We start from the raw sequence: 19,382 nt of genomic DNA on the forward strand, positions 1-19,382 counted from the left end.
TGAGCAAAAGTGACACCCCATATCTACTAAAAAATTGAAAAATTACATTGTACTGGGTGCCTAAAGTCCCAACTACTTGAGAGGCTGAGGCAAGAGGATTGCTTGAGCCCAAGAGTTTGGGGTTGCTGTGAGCTATGATGGCACAGTACTTTACCAGGGTGACAGAGTAAGAATTTGTCTCAAAAAAAAGGAAATTAAAAAGATTAGTACCTTCTTCATGAGGTTTGTAATGAAGACTAGATGTTATCTAGAATAGTTATTGTTGGACGGCACCTGTGGCTCAGTGGGTAGGGCGCTGGCCCCATATACCAAGGGTGGTGGATTTTTACCTGGCCCCGGGCAAACTGTAACAGAAAAATAGCTGGGTGTTGCGGCAAGTGCCTGTAACTCCCAGCTACTCAGGAGGCTGAGGCAAGACAATTGCCTAAGCCCAAGAGCCGGAGGTTGCTGTGAGCTGTGACACCACTGCACTCTACTGAGGGCAACAAAGTGAAATTCTGTCTAAAAAAAAAAAAAGAATAGTTATTGTTATTAATTATTATTAGTAGTACGAGTTTTGGATAGACAGCAGATATTACTATGGCTTCCACAAAGTTGACTGCAGCTTGCCATGGAGTCAGGGCTGCTGGGACAGAGTGAGCTGAGGTCTCCTCTCCCACTTCTACCCACCATCCCAGTTAAACATAAATCAAGCCAAAGCCATGGTTAAGCAATATTCTTCCTTTAATTCCCCTTTGCAAATGGAAGCCCCTGAGCTGGTCCCCACCCCCACCCCTACCCCACACCCTGGGGACCACCAGATGCAAGGCCCCCACCTCAACCTGGTGAGAAGAGGAGAGGAGCATCCTCTCCCCATGATGGTCCATTAAAAAATTCCTAGTCATTTAAGAAATGAGGCTGGGGACAGGAGAAGGGAGCTGGAAGACAAGGCCCAGGTCAGGCCAGTCTGGAGATGTTGGGGTTATAAGACCCTCACAAAGGGTTTGCAAGCACATCCCTAAGCTCAGGGCCAGCATGGCTGATGGAGGAGAGAAGACAGATGGACAAATAATCTGACTCCTCGAGGTCCTACCTGCTTGGTCTTGGATACTGACACTTACCACCACCACCACTACAGGCCTCCTCATGGAGAATTTTCCAGTTATCCTGGGATTAGGTTTGCTAAGCATCTCCTCTGGCCCCTAATCTGGGGCATCCCTGGGGTCCCCCTGAGACCAAACCTGGGAGAAGGAGGGACTCTGGGAACATGCAAAGTTAGGGAGCAGAGACCCTGCCCCACCCCATTGTTCTATAGGATGGTGGCTCCAGCTGCATCTGGGCTCCGAGGGTCCTTCACACCGATGATGAAGTTGTTGGTTCTCCGACTGCCATGGACCCAGGATAAGACATCTACCTTCTCTACATGGTGACCCCTGGCTTCCAGGAACTCAATCTCTTCATCTGTGAACTCACCTGAAAACCAACCACCAACATACACATATTAAGAGCATTCAAAGCCCTGGCTGAGAAATCCTATAGTCAGACCTAAGTTCTAGTCCTGGTTGCTCACCAAAGAGCTGTATGAGCTTGGGCAAATGGCTTTACCTCTCTGAGCCTCAGTCTCCTCAAATATTAATAGGAATTGTATGAAAACACGAAGTTATTTCAGGGATCAAAGGAGAAAATACACAGAAAGCACTGAGCTCAGAGCCTTGTATATAGTAAGTGATAATACACAGTAATTCTTAATATTGGAGAAAGGACTCTGGGGTCTTCATCTCCATCTGCCTAGGCAAACTGGCCTTTACTACTTGCAGGTCACTGCACAGTCTACTAATTATTTTCCTGGCTTCCAGTCTTGCCCTCCTTATAACCTGTTCACACAGTAGCCAAAGAGATCCTTTTAAACATTAGTCAGATCTTGCCAGTTCCCCTGTTCAAAACCTTCCAACACCTTTGGGTCTTAGAATAGAATTCAAAGTCCTTACCAAGGCCTCTATGGCCCAACATCATCTGGGACCTTGCTACCTCTCTCAATTTATCTCATTTCCCTTTTTTTATTTTGGAGACAATCTTACTCTGTTGCTCTAGGTAGAGTGCCATGGCATCAACCTAGCTCATAGCAATCTCATACTCCTGGGTTCAAGCAATCCTTCTGCCTCAGCATCCCAAGTAGCAATAAAGAATTGAGTCTTTGGTAATTAGCTGGGTATATGTCCTTATCTTAGTCCTGTGATTTACAAGTTCATCTTTGACTAATTTATAACTTCTGTGAGTCTGTTTCTTTTAAAAAGTCCTGAACAGGCAGGACTGTTCTTCAATCAATTCTGTATTCTTTTTTCTTTTTTTTTGAGATAGAGTTTCACTCTATTACCCCAGACTAGAGTGCCATGGCATCAGCCTTGCTCACAGGAACCTCAGACTCCTGGGCTCAAGTGATCCTCCTGCCTCAGCCTGAGTAGTTGGTACCACAGGCGTCCACCATAATACCCAGCTAGTGTTTTGGTTTTTAGTAGAGACTGGGCTCTCACTTTGCTCCTGAATTCAAGTAGTCCTCCTGCTTTGGCCTCTCAGCACATGCTAGCATTATAGGTGTAAGTCACTGTGCCTGACTCCAATTCTGTATTCTTTTGGACTAGCATAGTATAGCGATTGTTATACTAAAAACTCCTCAAAAGTATACACACTTTCCCACTTAAAAAATTAAGCTGTATCTAAAATTAAGCCTCTGAGGTTCTTATAGGAAAATCTATATCCTTATGATAACCTATAAGGTCTAAGATCTGGCCCCTGCTTGCCTGCCTGATCTCATCTCATCCTCAGTCACTTTGGTTTCCTTTTTATTCCTCAAACCCACTCCTTCTCTGAGTTCTTTGCATTTGCTCCCTTGACCTACAAAGCTCTGCCCAAGTTCTTTATATGGTGGGATGTTTCTCACTCTCCAGATCTCGGTTTCAATGTCACTAAAGAGAAAACTTCCCTGATCATTAAATCAATCCTGTTTCACCATCCTGCTTTAATGTTCAGCAGAGCACTTATTTTACTGTCTCACATTTCCTTGATTAATTATTTTCCTGTCTACCTGTAAATGCAGTTTCCCTAGCACCTAGGCTGATGCCTGACACTCAATGGGTGTTCAATGTAAAGTGCTGAATAAATGAAGATTTGAAGAATGAACAACTGTATCTTATTTTACAAATGAGAAAACTGAGGTTCAGAGTTGAGAAATGGATGTCCCAAGGCCACACAGCCAGGAAATGGCAAGACTGGTTCTTTTTTTTTTCTTTTTTGAGACAGAGCCTGAAGCTGTCACCCTGGGCAGAGTGCCGTGGCATCACAGCCCACAGCAACCTCCAACTCCTGGGCTCAAAAGATTCTTCTACCTCTGCCTCCCAAGTAGCTAGGACTACAGGCACCTGCCACAATGCTTGGCTATTTTTTGGTTGTAGTTGTCACTGTTCTTTGGCGGGCCCAGGCAGATTCGAACCCGCCAGCTCAGGTGTATGTGGCTGGCGCCTTAGCTGCTTGAGCCACAGGCGCTGAGCTAGCAAGACTGGTTCTAATCCGCAACCATTAATTGCTTCAGTAGGAATTTGTCGAAAAAAAACAAACTTTTACTGGTAGGGGATGGATGCTGGTGGAGGCAGGAGCACTCTTAGTGGTTGCTCTTTTCTCCACCTGCCCCTGTGCCCACCCTATGGGGTCTCTGTTCTGCACTCACTGTCCACCTGCAGAAGGTTGGACTGCAGGTCCGGGTGCAGGCGGCCACGAGCCAGGCTGTCACTCAGGTTACGGTTCAAGGTCAAGACATTCAGCAGAACCTGTGGGTAGCCAAGGGGCAGAAAAAATCAGGGTTGTCTTGAGATGATGATTCAGGACTTCCTGGCTCTCACCCTTGGTCCCAACTCCTTAGTGTCTGGAACCCTTACACCAAAGGTGTCATCTGAGCCTCTCAACAGCCCCAGAAGACAGGCAAGCTTGGGATGACTGTCCCTACTTCATAGAGGGGGGAAAACTCAGGGCCAAAGAAGGATAATGATTCACTCCAGAGTTTAGAAGAAGCCAGAAAAGAGGCACTATTAGCACCCAGTCCTGTAATCTAGCCCAGGGGTCCCCTCCTTTCTCTCTGGAGAAGACACAGTTAATACCTAGGGGTGGCCTAGGGCAGAATGCAGGTAGTTTTAGCTTAGCAGTTAGGAGTGTGAGTAGGCTCTGGAACGGAATGAACTGCCTGCCCACTCTTACAAGCTGAAGAAACTTGATGGAACTTCCTTTTGTTTTGAGACAGAGTCTTACTTTGTTGCCCTTGATAAAGTGGCATGGTGCCACAGCTCACAGCAATCTAAACTCTTGGGCTCAAGTGATCCCCTTGCCTCAGCCTCCCAAGTAGCTGGGACTACAGGCGCCTGCCACCTGCCACAATGCCTGGCAATTTTTAGAGGCGGGGTCTTGCTCTTGCTCAGGCTAGTCTTGAATCCGTGAGCTCAGGCTGCCTCAGCCTCCCGGAGTGCTAGGATTACTGGCATGAGCCATTGTGCCTGGCCTTGACTAAACTTCTTAATCTCTCTGGACTTCAGTCTCCTCATCTATAAAATAGAAATAAGGATTCCTCCCAGAGTTATGGGATGCTTAAAAGGGTTAATATGTATAACACAGTGCCCAGCACTTAAATGTTAGCTATTGTTATTATTTCTGTTTTATAAATGAGGAGACAGGTTCAGAGAGGTTAAGTGAATCCCTAGCATCACATGACTGGAACTAATAGCACTTGGGCTGGAACCTAGGGGTGTCAGATGCCAAAGCTCAGGATAGTTAATTCACTATCTGGCCAAATATGTGCCTGGCACATATATCAGGGTCTCAAGACAGTCTTAGAACTGTTTTGAGTTGTTCTGGAGAGTAATATGCCCTTCCTTTCAAAATCAGACCCTAAAGAGAACTGATTGTCTATTCAGATGCGTGGTGAGGGATGATGGGACTTGAGGTTGAAAGAACCCAGGCAGCCCAATTGCTATATCTCTTTTTAATTCTAGATCCGGCAACCTAGGAAGACAGGGAGCATCAAAGCTCCATTTTCACTAAGAAACCCAGTTGCAGCCCACATTCCCTTTGCCTAAGATAGGGCTGGCACAAAGCAGCCTCAGCTCATGCTTGCTGCGTAAGAGATAAAAACAAGCCACAGATATATAGAGCCTCTTCAGCCCAGACCACAGCTTGGCTCTTGGCTGCAAAAGAGCTGCCATGGAAGAAACCTTACCTGGGTCAGTCCACTGAGGCCCCGAGCAGCTCCATTGGCTCCCAGGGCAAGGTAGGTCCCACAGAGCCCCTCTGCTGGTCGGACCACAGTGGGCAGCAGGAAAGAGAGTGGCCGTTTCCCCGGCTGCACTGAGTTTTCCTGTTGTTAAAGTACAGAGACAAGGGGGATATGGGCTGGGGCAAGATATGGAAAGGGTCACTCTACCACCCTTCCAACCTCTCTCCCTCCTTTACATCTTCCATAGGCCCAGTTTTCCTGGGAGACTGGTCCCTTCCTGGACAATAGCATGTTATCTGTAAAATACGCAGGATTCCTGGATGGCTGAGGAGGATAAGGGAAGTGGTATGTGGAGCTATTAGGCTGCTATGGGCAGCAGGGGAAAGGACTAAGCCAAGAAAGATGGCAGTGAGGAAGAAAGACTAATCCCCACCCTGAATAGCTCTGTGTGTCTCTGCCCAGCCAGGGCCCCAGCTTGCGGGGTATATGAGTGCTGATCTCCATCTACAAAAAAATTCCTACATTCCCCCCTCCTGTGTCCCTCTTTGATGTCTGGCCATAGGGCTGAGCCCCATCAGCTCAGCATCATGCAGTAACAGACCACTAGCACTAGAGAGTGGCCTAAACATCAAATGGGGGCAATACCCGCATTGCGTAGGTGAAGAAAATGCCCAAAGAGAGGTAAGACTTTCTCCAGGTCACAAAGTCAGACAGTGACAGATGGGATGAGGGTTCTTTGGACTTACTAGGTTCCACGACCCAGACTTAGCAGGGCTGCAGATGAAGTGAACATCTTGTTTAGGCTTCTTTTCTTTATAATAAAAGACCCTAAAAGGCCGGGTGCAGTGGCTCACACCTATAATTCCAACACTCTGGGAGGCCTAGGCAGGGTGGACTCCCTGAGCTCACAAGTTTAAGACCAGCCTGAGCTAGAGTAAGACCCCCACCTCTAAAAGTAGCTGGGTGTTGTGGCAAGTACCTGTAGACCCAGCTATTCAGGAGGCTGAGGCAGAGAATCACTTGAGCCCAGGAGTCTGAGGTTGCTGTGAGCTATGATGCCATGGCATTCTACCCAGGGTGACAGAGTGAGACTCCATTTCACAAAAAAAAAAAAAAAAAAAAGACCCTAGAGAAAAATAGAGCAAAAGGCACAGCCATACCACCACACCTCCTAGCCTCAGGGTCCCCAGCAGGGGAGGAAAGTAAGACTTTACCAGGCTAGGTGCAGAGTGGTTAGCAGTCCTGTTGGGCCAGGAGAAGTCCAGCATCTGGCTGTTGAGCAGGATTCCCGAGGGGGTGATGAGGCCACTGCCAAAGGGCTGGTTCAGGGAGCTAGGGACAAAGATGTGGTCAGGTGAGCCCTGTGCCTGTCTTCACCTTCACACAGTCCCCACCTCCCTGCTGGTTCAGAGGATCCCTTGTTCCAGGCATACCTAACCATGGCCACAATGAAGTCATCAGGGCCCATGATCAGCACCTGGGCAGCTGTGGGTGCTCCATCTAGCTCATAGACAGGCAGGAGTGGGGCAGGGGCTGCCTGGGAGTCATTGATGTGGCCTCGGAGGTAGGCGGCCTCCACTTTGCTGAAAAGACAAGGGGCAAAGAATGAGCACACAACAGGCTCTCATAACACCCTGCCTACCACACTTTGTGATGTTTGTTTGTGTGATTACTTGATTAAATCTACTTCCCTCACATTGATATTAGATCTATGAGGGCAGAAGCTCTCTGACTGCCTACATGTAGAAAATACCCAGAAAATAGCTGGTGAACTGAATTAATTTATTTAGGTGTTATTCAGATTCTCTTCTAGAACCAACTTTTAATTTATTTAATGTTTAAATCAAGAGCCTTTTAATTACTTGACTTTACTCACTAAATTCTTTCTATGAAGGTGCCTGGTACATAGTGGATGCTCTGAAATGTTTATTTTATTTTATTTTTTTGAGACAGTCTTACTATGTTGCCCTCAGTAGAGTGCTGTAGCATCACAGCTCACAGCAACCTCAAACTCTTGGGCTTAAGCAATTCTCTTGCCTCAGTCCCCCAAGTCGCTGAGACTATAGGCGTCCGCCACAACGCCTAGCTATTTTTAAACTGTAGTTGTCATTGTTTGGTGGGCCTGGGCTAGATTTGAACCCACCAGCTCCGGTGTATCTGGCTGGCACCCTAGCTGCTTGAGCTACAGGGACCAAGCCGGAAATGTTTATTTTGAATCAACAAACTGGATTCATTTAAACTAATGTTTAAGCTCAGAGCCTGTGGCTCAAGCGGCTAAGGCACTAGCCACAAATGCCTGAGCTGGTGGGTTCAAATCCAGCCCAGGCCTGCCAAACAACAATGATGGCTGCAACCAAAAAATAGCTGGGCACCTATAATCCCAGCTACTTGGGAAGTGGAGGCAGGAGAATCGCTTGAGCCCAGGAGTTGGAGGTTGCTGTGAGCTGTGATATCACAGCACTCTACCCAGGGTGACAGCTTGAGGTTCTGTCTCAAAACAAAAAAAAAATAAAATTTTAAAAACCCTAATGTTTATAGTCTAGAACAGTGGTTCTCAACCTTCCTAATGCTGGGACCCTTTAATACAATTCCTGTGGGTCACGACCCACAGGTCGAGAACCGCTGGTCTAGAACTAATGTTTTATTTTATTTTTTGGAGATAGAATCTCACTCAGTCACCCTGAGGGTGAGTGCTATGGCATCATAGCTCACAGCAACCTCAAACTCTTAGGCAAGCAATTCTCTGGCCTCAGCCTCCCAAGTGGCTGGGACTACAGGTGCTTGCCACAATGTCTGGCCCATCTATTTTTAGAGACAGGGTATTGCTCTTGCTCAAGCTGGTCTCGAACTCCTGAGCTCAAGCAATCTGCCCACCTCAGCTTCCCAGAGTGCTAGGATACAGGTGTGAGCCACTGCACTTGGCCCTTAGAACTAATGTTTTATTAAGAGTTTAGTTGGTGGAGGATTTTTGTATACAGGAATCTTTACTTTCTGTTAGAATTTTTTTAAAAGGCAAGGAAGACCTGGTACATAATAAGCCCTCGATAACTATGTATTGGGTGAATTAGATGAATAGATTTCATATAAGGTGTGTGTGTCTTAGAGCTAAGTTCGCACTGATCTTAGAAATAACATGTAATTCTATGGACTTTTTAAACTGAGGGTGGTTTCTGACCTACTAATGGTAAGCTGGATTATCCACAATATTAACAGAATGATAAGTTACCAAGGTTTACTGAAGACATTTATTCTGTTTTGAACCAAAAAGGCTGGTGGCCATACAGAATAGGCACAGAGGGCTTTATTTCAGGTGGTCTGGACAAAGGAAGAGTTTTTAGGTTTTATACTTCATCTTTGTGGCTTTGAGGTGGTGGTTGTTTTGGGTTGCTGCCTTTTTGCTTTTTATATAAACTATTTATTTAGTCTCATCATTTCCAACTGAATTCATTGAGGGTTGTTTGAGTAACAATACAAATTTACAATAACTGAGTTTTTTTGCTTCTGATTTTCCTTTAGCTAGCCTGTAAGTCAGGTATAGTAACAGTTAATATTAACCATTCTTACCCCTATTGACAATTACTGATAATAATAACTGACATTTGTTGAACATGTGTTATGTACCCAGACAATGTGGTAAGTGATTTACACGTATGATCTTTAGTCCTCACTATAGCCTTGTGAAGCTGATACCATTATTGTCAGGTCCCCTTGTAGCAAGTGAGACTTAAAGAGAGTTTAAATTACTTGCCTACGGCTGCAGTTATTTAAGTGGAGACAGTATCATCAGAGCCCACAATCTTACAGCTTTGTTAATGTTGCCAGTGAAGATATATTATACTCAAAATTCCCATCACCTCCAGTATTTGTTGAGAGACTATTTTTATTGTTATCAGCTTTCTTTCTTTTTTTTGAGACACAGCCTCAAGCCGTCACCCTGGATAGAGTGCCATGGCATCAAGGCTCACAGCAACCTCCAACTCCTGGGCTCAGGCGATTCTCCTGCGTCCGCCTCCCACGTAGCTGGGACTACAGGCACCCACCACAATGCCCGGCTAGTTTTTGGTTGCAGCCATCATTGTCGTTTGGCAGGCCCGGGCTGGATTCGAACCTGCCAGCTCAGGTGTATGTGGCTGGTGCCTTAGCCACTTGAGCCACAGGCACTGAGCCTAGGCTTTCTTTTTCCACTCAAAAGGGAGAGTAGGAAGGCTCACGGAGGAGGAAGAGCACATTAAGGAGGCCAACTCATTGTACAGATAGGAAAGGTAAAGTGTAGGGAGATACACCCAGTGTTACACTGTGAGTTGTATCTGTGCTAAAATCGACTTGGGACTTCAGGCCTATTTCAACACCAGGTGCTTTTCACCTGATCCTTTCCCCATATCCACCACCTCTGCAGCCCACAGTGTCCTGCCCAGGACCCACCTGAGCATATCATCCATGCTCTCTGTGATGGTAGAATCATAGACAGGATCTCCCAGTCTGCTGGCCAGGGCTAATGCGATCTTCAGGGTCTGAAAACACAGCAGGGATGTGGAAGGGGCTTCCAGGCCCCTCCCACACCCACATCCAGTGGATCTTTGTGAGAAAACTTGGAGGTGATTTAGTCCTACCCTCTGGCAGTACCCCATCTTGCTACTCCTAGTGCCCCCAAATTCAGGGTGAGGTGGAGAAGTTGGCCTTACCTCTGCCACCCAGTGAAGAGCCTGTTCTCGGGATACCAGGCTGGTGAGATTAAAGCCCTCAAGGATGTTGAGAGCACTGATGAGGGCAGGGCCCGTGTGCGGGGGTGGGGGACTGAGAACCAGATGGCCTGGAAGGAAAGGAAATGACCAATGGCAGGGGAGAAGTCAAGGCATCTTTATATCCTATATCCCATCTCCATATCCCAACATTACAGACACTGAGCCCCCTGCACTGAGCCCCTTCATTAGATGGGGAAACTGAAGCACTGAGAGGCAAAGGAACCCACTCGAGTTCACAGAGCAAGTCAAGGGCAGAGTCAGGACTCAAACTCAGAACACTGGTCACCAATTTCCTCTGCTGTGTGAGAAAACCAAGTCTTAAAAGGGCCATGACTTGCCCAGAGTCCCATTGCAGGCAGAGCAGGAATAGGTGACCAAATGTTCAGATTCCTGGTTTGCCATGTCTCCTTTCAGCTCCTCCCACAGGCTAGGACACCGTCTACGTCCCCTGAGGTTCCCACCCAACCCCATACTTCCTACTCTGTGATTAGATATTTGGACATGAAAGTAGTAATAATACCTGGCATATAATACCAACATTAACTAACTAACTCATCTCATTTAATCCTCACGATGGGTACTGTTGTCATTCCCATCTTATAAAGGGGTAGAAATGGTAGCACAGAAAGGCAACTGATCCAAAGTCATAGGAGTCAAGGGGAGGCCACAGCACTCAAAGTACTGGTATTGCCAAGACAACCCAGGCTAGGGAGGGAAAATGCAAAGTCTAATACACACTCAGTGCCCACCCTGATCAGGGCAACTTCCTAGACCAGCTCATGGTGGTGATTATGATGCCCATTTTAAGGAGAGAACCAAGGCTAAGAGTGGGAAGGTGAAGGGTGCAGCTGGTATTCCAACCCAGGTCCTCCTGGCTCCAAAGCTATGCTTTTTCCATGGCACCTTATACCACTACCCCTGGCAAAGGAATCAGGCCGGAGACTGAGGCCTGGAAACATGAACTCAGAGGCAGCCTTTCCTGGGGCTTGCGGTGATCTGGTCCTCCTACAGGAGAGAGAACCTAAGAACTTTCTGAAGGACCCAGAATCTACCACTTTGGGTTTAACAAACAGACTCTATCCATGTCATAACCTTGGCTTTTTGGGTTCTCTGCTGGTTTTAAGTTTGGCAGGTTAAGTTCGATCCCATCCTTGGGCTTCAGTTTCCTTTGGGCACAGTGAGGGGATCAGTCTATGACTGTCCTAAAGAGTTTATTCTACCCTGAAGCTTAGATGGACTTTGGGCTTAAAAATTCATCTTAGGAAGTACAGGGTAGGGAGAATGGGGCTGAGGCAACACAGAGCCCCGATCAAGAAAACCTATGGCCAGAACCCAAACTTCCAGGTCTGAGTCTTTGACTAGATCCACCCACCCCATATCCTAAATACTTAGAGTAAATGACTCCAAAGCTGCTTCAGAAAATGGGCTGGCTTTGGATTGCTTCGACAGTTGCCCAGGCAGCTCACTGCCTCAGTTTCTCTCCTCTGAGATAGAGGGCAGTCTCTAGGCCAAATGGATGTGGCTATAGACTGAGAGGCTTCTCCTGAGTGGGTACCCTGGGAGCTGGGGGAGAGGTCACCTCTATACACGCCACACACAGGCTTCTCCACAAGTGCACTGTAATTGCTGAAGTCTTCCTCGGTTATGACACCACCTGCATGCTGAGCCTGGAACAGAAAGAATGATTCCCACCACCGTTGAGCATGTGGGGTTGGCCTATGATACATGTTTCAATCATAGACACAACAGCTGTTACCAACTTGTGTGCATTTCACAACTCCCATCATGGCCTCTGGGGACATTAGGAAGTACCCCAGGAAAAAAGAAGCAGGGAAAGCACCAATTTTGAGCACCTACTATATGCTAGGCATATATGTGCTGGGTACGTTCCATGAATGACCTCCTTAGCTTGGCACTCAAGACCCCTTGTGATCTGGCCTCTGCAAACCTCTCCCCCCTGTTCTGCTATTCCCCAGTGAGCTCTACACAACCTTAGAGTGACCTGCAGTTCTTGAACTCGTGCCTTCATGTCTTTGCACATGCTGCCCTGACTATGTAAGAACAAGATTTTCCACTTACAGCAGCACTTGTCTAAGAGATATTAAAACTGAATTGTGCATCTTACCACAACCAACTGAAGTCACCATAAAACCATGAACTCTGAATGACCCTGGTAGACCTCACCTGTATTGGACATAACTGGCCACGCTTTATTTACTAATGAACCAATCTTATACAAACCAATGGGTTCATTCCATCCTATCCAGTGTGCTATTTTCAATCCTAAATTATTGAGACCACTCTGAATCTTCTACTTTTTTGTACTTTTTAGTATTTGAAACCCTTGATTTATCTACTGCTGGTGAATTACACATTGCATTTCTTGTCTGACATGCGTTCTTTTGTCTGGCAAGTTTATCAACATTGGGTTTTTTTCTTTCAAAGTACTGATGGTCTTTGTTAGGGTCTCCATTTTCTTCTCCACCTCCAAGAGAGGGCACTTGGCCTTAGGTCTGGCCAATCAGAGCATTCCTTTCTATGCCACAGTAATTGGTCTTAGAATAGTCATGTGGCAGGCTAATGAGACATAACCTTGAGGCTCCTGCTGAAACTCCTGGGAATGAGGAATTTCTCTGGAATAGCATGCTGGAAGGATGGCCTAGGATGGCCTAGTGGGTAGCAGATGGAAGGATATGAGTGAGAATGAATCCAGTCTGTTATGGGGAAGGCAGGGATGTGTATGGGCCCTTCTCAAATCCCCTTATTTAAGGTTGCCTCCAAGTAAGGGTAGGATGAGCTAGAGATGGGGTCTGGAAGAGATAGAGAGAAAGAGAGAGAGAGAACAAGAGAGAGACAGAGAAAGAGAGAGAGACCAAGTCTCAATAATATGGGTTGAGCCCCTAGAGCCACCAGGATCTAAAGCCAGTATTCTCCTGGACTCTTTCTAGTTATATCTGTTTGAGATGGGCTTATATAACCACATTCACACCTCCAATGCCCAGCATAGGCACAGAGCAGGTCCTCTGTGAATGTTAAATGAATGACGGACCTATTTGATTTCCACAACTGTACAGTGGAGACAGATATAATCATGCCCAGTACAAAGCTGAGAGAACCACTTCGTTGGTCTGTGAATCTGAATCTTTTTTTTTTTTTTTGAGACAGAGTCTCACTATGTTGCTCTCGTTAGAGTGCTGTGGCATCAGAGTTCACAGCAACTTCAAACTCTTGGACTTAAGCAATTCTCTTGCCTCAGCCTCCCAAGTAGCTGGGACTATAGGCGCCCACCACAACACCCAGCTATTTTTTGGTTGTAGTTATCATTGGTGTTTGGCAGGCCCAGGCTGGGTTCAAACCCATCAGCTCTGGTGTATGTTGCTGGCGCCCTAGCCGCTGAGCTACAGGTGCCGAGCCTGAATCTTGAACGTAGTTTTCCATTAGGAGTTTTGGATAATTAAGGACAGTTATCAGACCTATTACTGCCTCAGACTAAGATACTCTGGGATTGGATAACAACCTTTTGTTTTTTGTTTTTAAATATATATATATATTTTTTTTTTTTTTGAGACAGAGCCTCAAGCTGTCCCCCTGGGTAGAGTGCTCGTGGCCTCACAGCTCACAGCAACCTCCAACTCCTGGGCTCAATCGAGCCTCCTGCCTCCACCTCCCAAGTAGCTGGGACCACAGGCGCCCGCCACAATGCCTAGCTATTTTTTTTTTTTTTTTTTGGTTGCAGCCATCATTGTTGTTTGGCAGACCTGGGCTGGATTCGAACCTGCCACCTTAGGTGTATGTGCCTGGCACCTTAGCCATTTAAGCCACAGGCACCAAGCCAGATGACACCCTTTTGTGTCAGTCTCCCCAGTCCTGACAGTTAGCAGTGCAAGAGGGGTTTCCCTCAGTCCCTAAAAAACCCAAGGGCAGGGAGAGATTGTGAGCTTAGGGAAGCTGCGGCTAATGCTGGGTCTCCACTAGGTCTGGGAGGCACATGGCAAGACCCTACACAGGTTGGCACCAGCCCTGAAAAGCCCAGTGGTACCTCTCAATCAAGACAGAACTCTTCTATCACTCCAGGGGGGTTTTCATGCCTCATCCCCACCTCCACCAACTACTGATCTGATTTCTATCACTAGAGGTTAGTTTTGTCTACTCTAGAATTTCAAATAAGCACAATCCATAATAAATACATATAGAAAGGCAAGGGAGGAAGGAAGATAGGGGGAAGAGGATATTGTGGCAATAAGGTCCTTGGGGCACACTCCCCCAAACCTAAGCACTCACCTCAGCTACCATCTCCAGCGTGAGGTTGCCACCTGCATAGAAGGCAGCAGGGCCAGAGGTGCCAAGTGCATCTAGCACCTCAGCCAGGTCGGGCCGATACAGCAGAGAGCCAGGCAGTGGCGGGCGGCCCAATGGTAGGAACATCTCACGGAAGCGCTCAGACACATTGGGAGGCAGCTGGTCAGCCAGGGCTCGGGCTGGGGATAGGGAGAGGAGGCTGGGCAGGGGGTCTAGGACTGGACCAGATGGCTGAGACGCATAATAGGTGGGGTGAATGAGGGCTGAATGGCCCTCTCTACGTGCCCTGGTCCCTCAGGAGCCTGTTATGGGGGAAGTAGGGATGCCTATGAGCCCTTGCCAGACCCCTTCATTTAAGTGTGACTCCAGGTAAAAGTGGGATGAGGTAGGGATGGGGTCTGAGGAGCCAACTGGAAAAGAAATCTTCTCTGGCTTGGGCCCCAACTCTCCATCCCTCTCTATCAACCTCATGCCTTTCCCCACATCCCCCAGCCCTACTGACCTAGATCATGAGTCACGTTGAAGCCATCTTGGGCCACAGCTGCTGCGAAGGCCAGGACTTGGGACCATGGCAGCCTGGGGGGGCCGGAGAGCAGGGGGTGGAGGAAGTCCTGGGGGGAGGAGGAGGGGTCCTGGGGGGAGGGGGGTTCCTGGGAAGGAGAGTCCTGGCAAGGGAAGGGGATATTAGGAAGGGGAGTTGGGAAAGGAAGAATCCAGGAAGGTAGGAAAAGGCCACCCAAGGAGAAATGCAAACAAGGGTCCCTGGTCCCCAGGGCTAGGGTCTTTACCTGCCATAGAGCTGGTGAGCTTCGTGTAGCCCCTTCACCATTCCGGGGACCCCCACCAAGAGCCCAGGCTGGGCAAGGCGGGCAGGCGAGGGAGAGAGGAGACCAGGTCACTGGAAGGGGGGGGCTGGGCTGAACTCCGCAGAGCCCCAAGCCAGGGATGGCTGGCACAGGGGAGAGACACAGGCCAAGTATCCCAGGGGAGGGACAAGCTTTCCCAAACAGGTACCCCTCCCATCTCTCTGACTTCTATCGGCCAATGCAGAAAGGCTTCCCTTATCTATCACAGATGAGGGATTTATAAATTGAGCAAAAGTTTCAAGAGCCAGGACATAACCAGTTTAAACAGAAACCTGTCTACACTGGATCACAAGACAAGGGACCTTCATTTAATCTACTCGTTCTAATCTACCATTAATCTAATCTATATTATTCTGAACTGCTCTAACTAGCTATTTTTCCAAGTTATTCCATCCTTCCTTTGCTCTCAGCAGACAATGAGTTTGCCTCCAGCAATTCCTCTCTAACCTTAAAACGTAGTGGGTTGGGAGAGTTACAGTTAAGAGTCTCAGAGTGAGATGTGTGGTTTTAGTGCAGCAGCTCTGTAACATCTCAGGGTACTCAGAAGCCATTCTTCTTCCTTCCTGTGTGCAGATAGGTAAGACTGCCAATGAAGTAAGGTGCTGCAGTATTACCTGCTATCAACCATGCAGATTTTTTTATTCACTACTTAATTTGCGGACCACCTGTCTCCTTCACAGCCTTAGAGCATCCTGTTCAACTCTTTTTCCCACTCCCAGAGTAAAATACTCAGCAAATTAATGCTTGGTTTAGAAGAAGGGCAATGAAGGGAGAGTCCCCTGTCCTCTCTCTTCTCACCAGGGTCCCCACCTTGGTCTCCCAGGATCTTTGCAGTGTCTCTTCCCTGAGGGCTCCTGGTGCAGATTCCCGGAAATCAATTAGGTGGCTCTCGTTTCGGCGGATGTCATGGACCAGCATCACACCCCCACTGGGAGAAACACAGAAGGGGTAGGGTGATGCTAACATGCCACCCCTCTGCTCAATTAGCCTGTCACCCTTCAACCCACAAGGGGTGAGGGCTGCAGGCCCTTTACCTCAGACACCTTAAAAGAATAGAGAATGAAACGAAAGGGGCCAGGGACCCAGGGTCATGAACCTCTTTTAGCCTGTCACTGGAGACTTTAATCCCTGATTAGGGAAAACCCAGAGACTGGGAAAGCAGGATGTTCTACCTCCTGCCCCCACCCTAGACCACAGCTGGATCCCTGCCAGCTTCCTGCACCTGCCTACTTGTATGTCCCCTCCTACTCCCCCAAGTCCGGATTATGTAAGAATAGACTGTACAAAACCCAAATTTCTTTGGTACGGCTTTCAGGAGCCAAGAGAGGGTCTTTGTCAGTTTATTCCTTTTAAAGGACATCTGAGATGGGGGTTACAAACTGAAATGCCTGCGGCCAAGTAACAACATAAGGAAACCAGGAAGGATAACAGGGAGTGGTAGGAACTATGGCAAAGTGGACAGCATGTGCCCCCATCGTCAGAACCAGCTTCTATTCAGTTCTAGATAATTTTAGCCATATGGGAATGTGGGCCCAGTATTACCAGATCTCCTGATTATTCAAGAGATGCTGGAAATCTGGATTTTTGTGAACACTCTCAACTTTTTAACAATAGCGGGTGGCACCTGTGGCTCAAAAGGGTAGGGTGCTGGCCCCATATGCCGGAGGTGTCGGGTTCAAACCCAGCCCTGGCCAAAAAAACACAAAAAAAAATAACAATCACATTTTTTTTTTCTAATTTGTTTTTCTCTTTTGCAGAAGAACACACTTCTGGAAAGAACAAGCAAATTTCTAAAAAATTCAGTTGTGTGAACCAAACCTATTTATTTGTCTTAGGCGAATGTGATAACCACTATACCAAAGAAACCCCAAACCAGCTTATGTGTGAATATTGCCCATAGGTGGCCAGTTTGTAGCCTCTGTATTATGAGTTCTTAGCCTGAGGTGTATCTGTAGAAGACAGAAAGCCCATAGCTTTCATCAGACTCACAGGGATTCGGGACCCTAAAAGTTTAAATACCACCGCCTTATTGACATTATACATCCACTGGGCAACTCTATTTTTAGTTTACAAATTTCCTTTCCTAGTAAAAAGGGCTAATGAAAACACCTTCAGGTCTTCCATATAGTAGTTTTACTCTTTTGATTCCATCCAGGGAGAAGGGGGTAGAAATTTGGTATAGAAAGAGAAAATGCAAGGAGCTGGGGCCCAGCTGCCCTCTGCCCAAACTGAGAGTCTCACATGATACCTATAGACCAGGAGGCAAGAAGTAGGCCCAAGGGTCCTAGACCTCCACTGCTGAGGGCTCCTTACCCGCCCAGGCCAGAAGTGTGTGGGGCCACGATCCCCAAACACAAGGCTGCTGCCACAGCTGCGTCCACAGAAGATCCCTGTTTACTGAGTACCTCAATGCCCAATGAAGTGCAACGAGCAGCATCAGTCACCACGGCGCCCTGCTGGAAGATCTGGAGGGGAGAGGGGACTAGGTGGGGGCAAGTAAGAGCCCTCTGTCTCTCAAGGCACCTTCACTAACCCTGGGGCCTCCACAGAGGGTGAGGATGGACGCCCTGGCCTCCTGTCTCCTTGACTTTCCCCTTATTACCTAAGTGCCTTCTACAAGTCCCTTCCTTGCTCTGTCCCCTTCATGCCCCTCAGTCCTCGCCTTTGGGACCTTCCTCTCCCAAGTCGCGACTCTCTCCCCTTCCCATTTCCAAGCTCCCTTTCATCATTTAGCCATTCCCCAGTTTTCGGGGTCCCCTTACTCCCTCCTCCCCAGCTCCTCCCCATCTGTCTGCCCACCTCACCTGGGGGTCCCCGAAATAGATCTGCATGACCAGCGCCACCGTGACGCCGGTGGCAAAGGTAAGGCAGGCTGTGACGATGACCGTGAGCCCGTCCTGGCGGCAGGAGCACTCGGATGCTGCTGCCGAGAAGGGGTCCTTGCGCGTCTCTCGTAGTGGCGACCCGTCCTGGCTGCCCATTTCTGAGGACGAGGACGGCAGCCGCTGCAGCCTCGCAGACTTCAGGAAGGAGTCAGGGTCTGTGGACAGCAAGGGACTGAGTCTGGGAGCCGCCTACCTGGCCCTGCCCACCTGGAGGTGGGACTCTTCTGTACTTTCTCCTCCCTGCCTCTGCCACACAACCCGCTCCCGCCGCCAGCCCTGCTCTAGCCAGGGACCCCCAGCTGAGACGCAGGCAGGCTGAATTCCCACCCCTGGCAGATACCGAGGACGCAGGACTGAGAACACTTCCTGGAGGTTGCGGGTATTCAGCTCTCCCTGGAAACAGGATCCTGCCCCAGTTGGGGCCCAGCCTTCTGTGCAAGGAAGCAGCTACATAAACTGAGTGGACAGACCCTGGCTTCCAACCTTACCTCAGTTATCCCTTCATTCATTCAGCAACTCTGTGACTGGCCCTATACTAGGTGCTAGGGGAAAGGAACAGATACGTCCTACCCTTGTGAGGTCCACAGACTCCTGGAGGCAAGAGACAATAAACAAGTAAACAAAGGAGCATATAATTATAAGTTGTGGCAGGTGCTGTGAAGAAAGAGAAGAGTGAAATAACAGAGAATAATGGCAGGGGAAGGAGGGCTGTTTAGCTGGAGAAATCCAGGAAAGCCTGTCACGATGTAACTTTTAAGCTGAAAAGTGAGGGATAAGGAGGAGCCAGCCTAATGTACATTAAAGTGGGTATGTGTTGAGTGTTTGGTGTGTTAGAAAAAAAATAAATAACCAAGGCCTGGGTGGCTCAGGTGTAGCAGGCATGGGGAAGGAGCAGTAAGCATGGAGGCTAAGCCAGATATACCAGGCCCACAGGGATTTTACCAGAAGAACTATGGGAGGACACTAGGGAGTTTTAAGCAAGAATATGAAGCCATATATCTTGTGTTTTTAAAAGATCCCTCTAGGCTTGGCGCCTGTAGCTCAGCAGCTAGGGCGCCAACCACAAAAACTGGAGCTAGCAGGTTCGAATCCAGCCTGGGTCTGCCAAACAAAAATAACTACAACAACAAAAATAGCCAGGCATTGTGGTGGGTGCCTATAGTCCCAGCTACTCGGGAGGCTGAGGCAAGAGAATCGCTTAAGCCCAAGAATTTGAGATTGCTGTGAACTGTGATGTCACAGCACTCTACCCAGGGTGACTTAGTGAGACTCTGTCTCAAAAAAAAAAAAAAAAAAAAGGGCAGCGCCTGTGGCCCAAAGGAGTAGGGCGCTGGCCCCATATACTGGAGGCAACGGG

The 19,382-nt window shown here is 48.0% G+C and overlaps 1 protein-coding gene across 3 annotated transcripts in view; it reads right to left on the reverse strand.

The window, feature by feature from the left end:
* Positions 1-705: 705 nt before the first annotated feature.
* The window catches only part of GGT7 (gamma-glutamyltransferase 7), a 25,649-nt gene continuing 6,972 nt past the window's right edge, over positions 706-19,382 (reverse strand). Inside the window, exons 2-15 of one of the 3 annotated variants that reach the window (XM_023512214.1) lie at positions 17,945-18,180; positions 17,454-17,605; positions 15,951-16,068; positions 15,063-15,130; positions 14,777-14,850; positions 14,257-14,453; positions 11,555-11,642; positions 9,916-10,043; positions 9,656-9,744; positions 6,667-6,816; positions 6,448-6,565; positions 5,237-5,374; positions 3,708-3,800; positions 706-1,452 (exon numbers count right to left, since the gene is read on the reverse strand). In XM_023512214.1, coding sequence (XP_023367982.1) covers positions 1,399-1,452; positions 3,708-3,800; positions 5,237-5,374; positions 6,448-6,565; positions 6,667-6,816; positions 9,656-9,744; positions 9,916-10,043; positions 11,555-11,642; positions 14,257-14,453; positions 14,777-14,850; positions 15,063-15,130; positions 15,951-16,068; positions 17,454-17,605; positions 17,945-18,180 — 1,703 coding nt within the window. In that variant the 3' untranslated portion in view covers positions 706-1,398. Of the gene's footprint in view, positions 1,453-3,700; positions 3,801-5,236; positions 5,375-6,447; positions 6,566-6,666; positions 6,817-9,655; positions 9,745-9,915; positions 10,044-11,554; positions 11,643-14,256; positions 14,454-14,776; positions 14,851-15,062; positions 15,131-15,938; positions 16,069-17,453; positions 17,606-17,944; positions 18,181-19,382 lie in introns of all 3 variants that reach the window. The other 2 variants (XM_003788116.3, XM_023512213.1) reach the window with 2 other exon arrangements.

The sequence above is a fragment of the Otolemur garnettii genome, unplaced genomic scaffold (genome assembly GCF_000181295.1).
Source record: "Otolemur garnettii isolate 467f Iridium unplaced genomic scaffold, OtoGar3 scaffold00025, whole genome shotgun sequence".
NCBI lineage: Eukaryota > Metazoa > Chordata > Mammalia > Primates > Galagidae > Otolemur > Otolemur garnettii.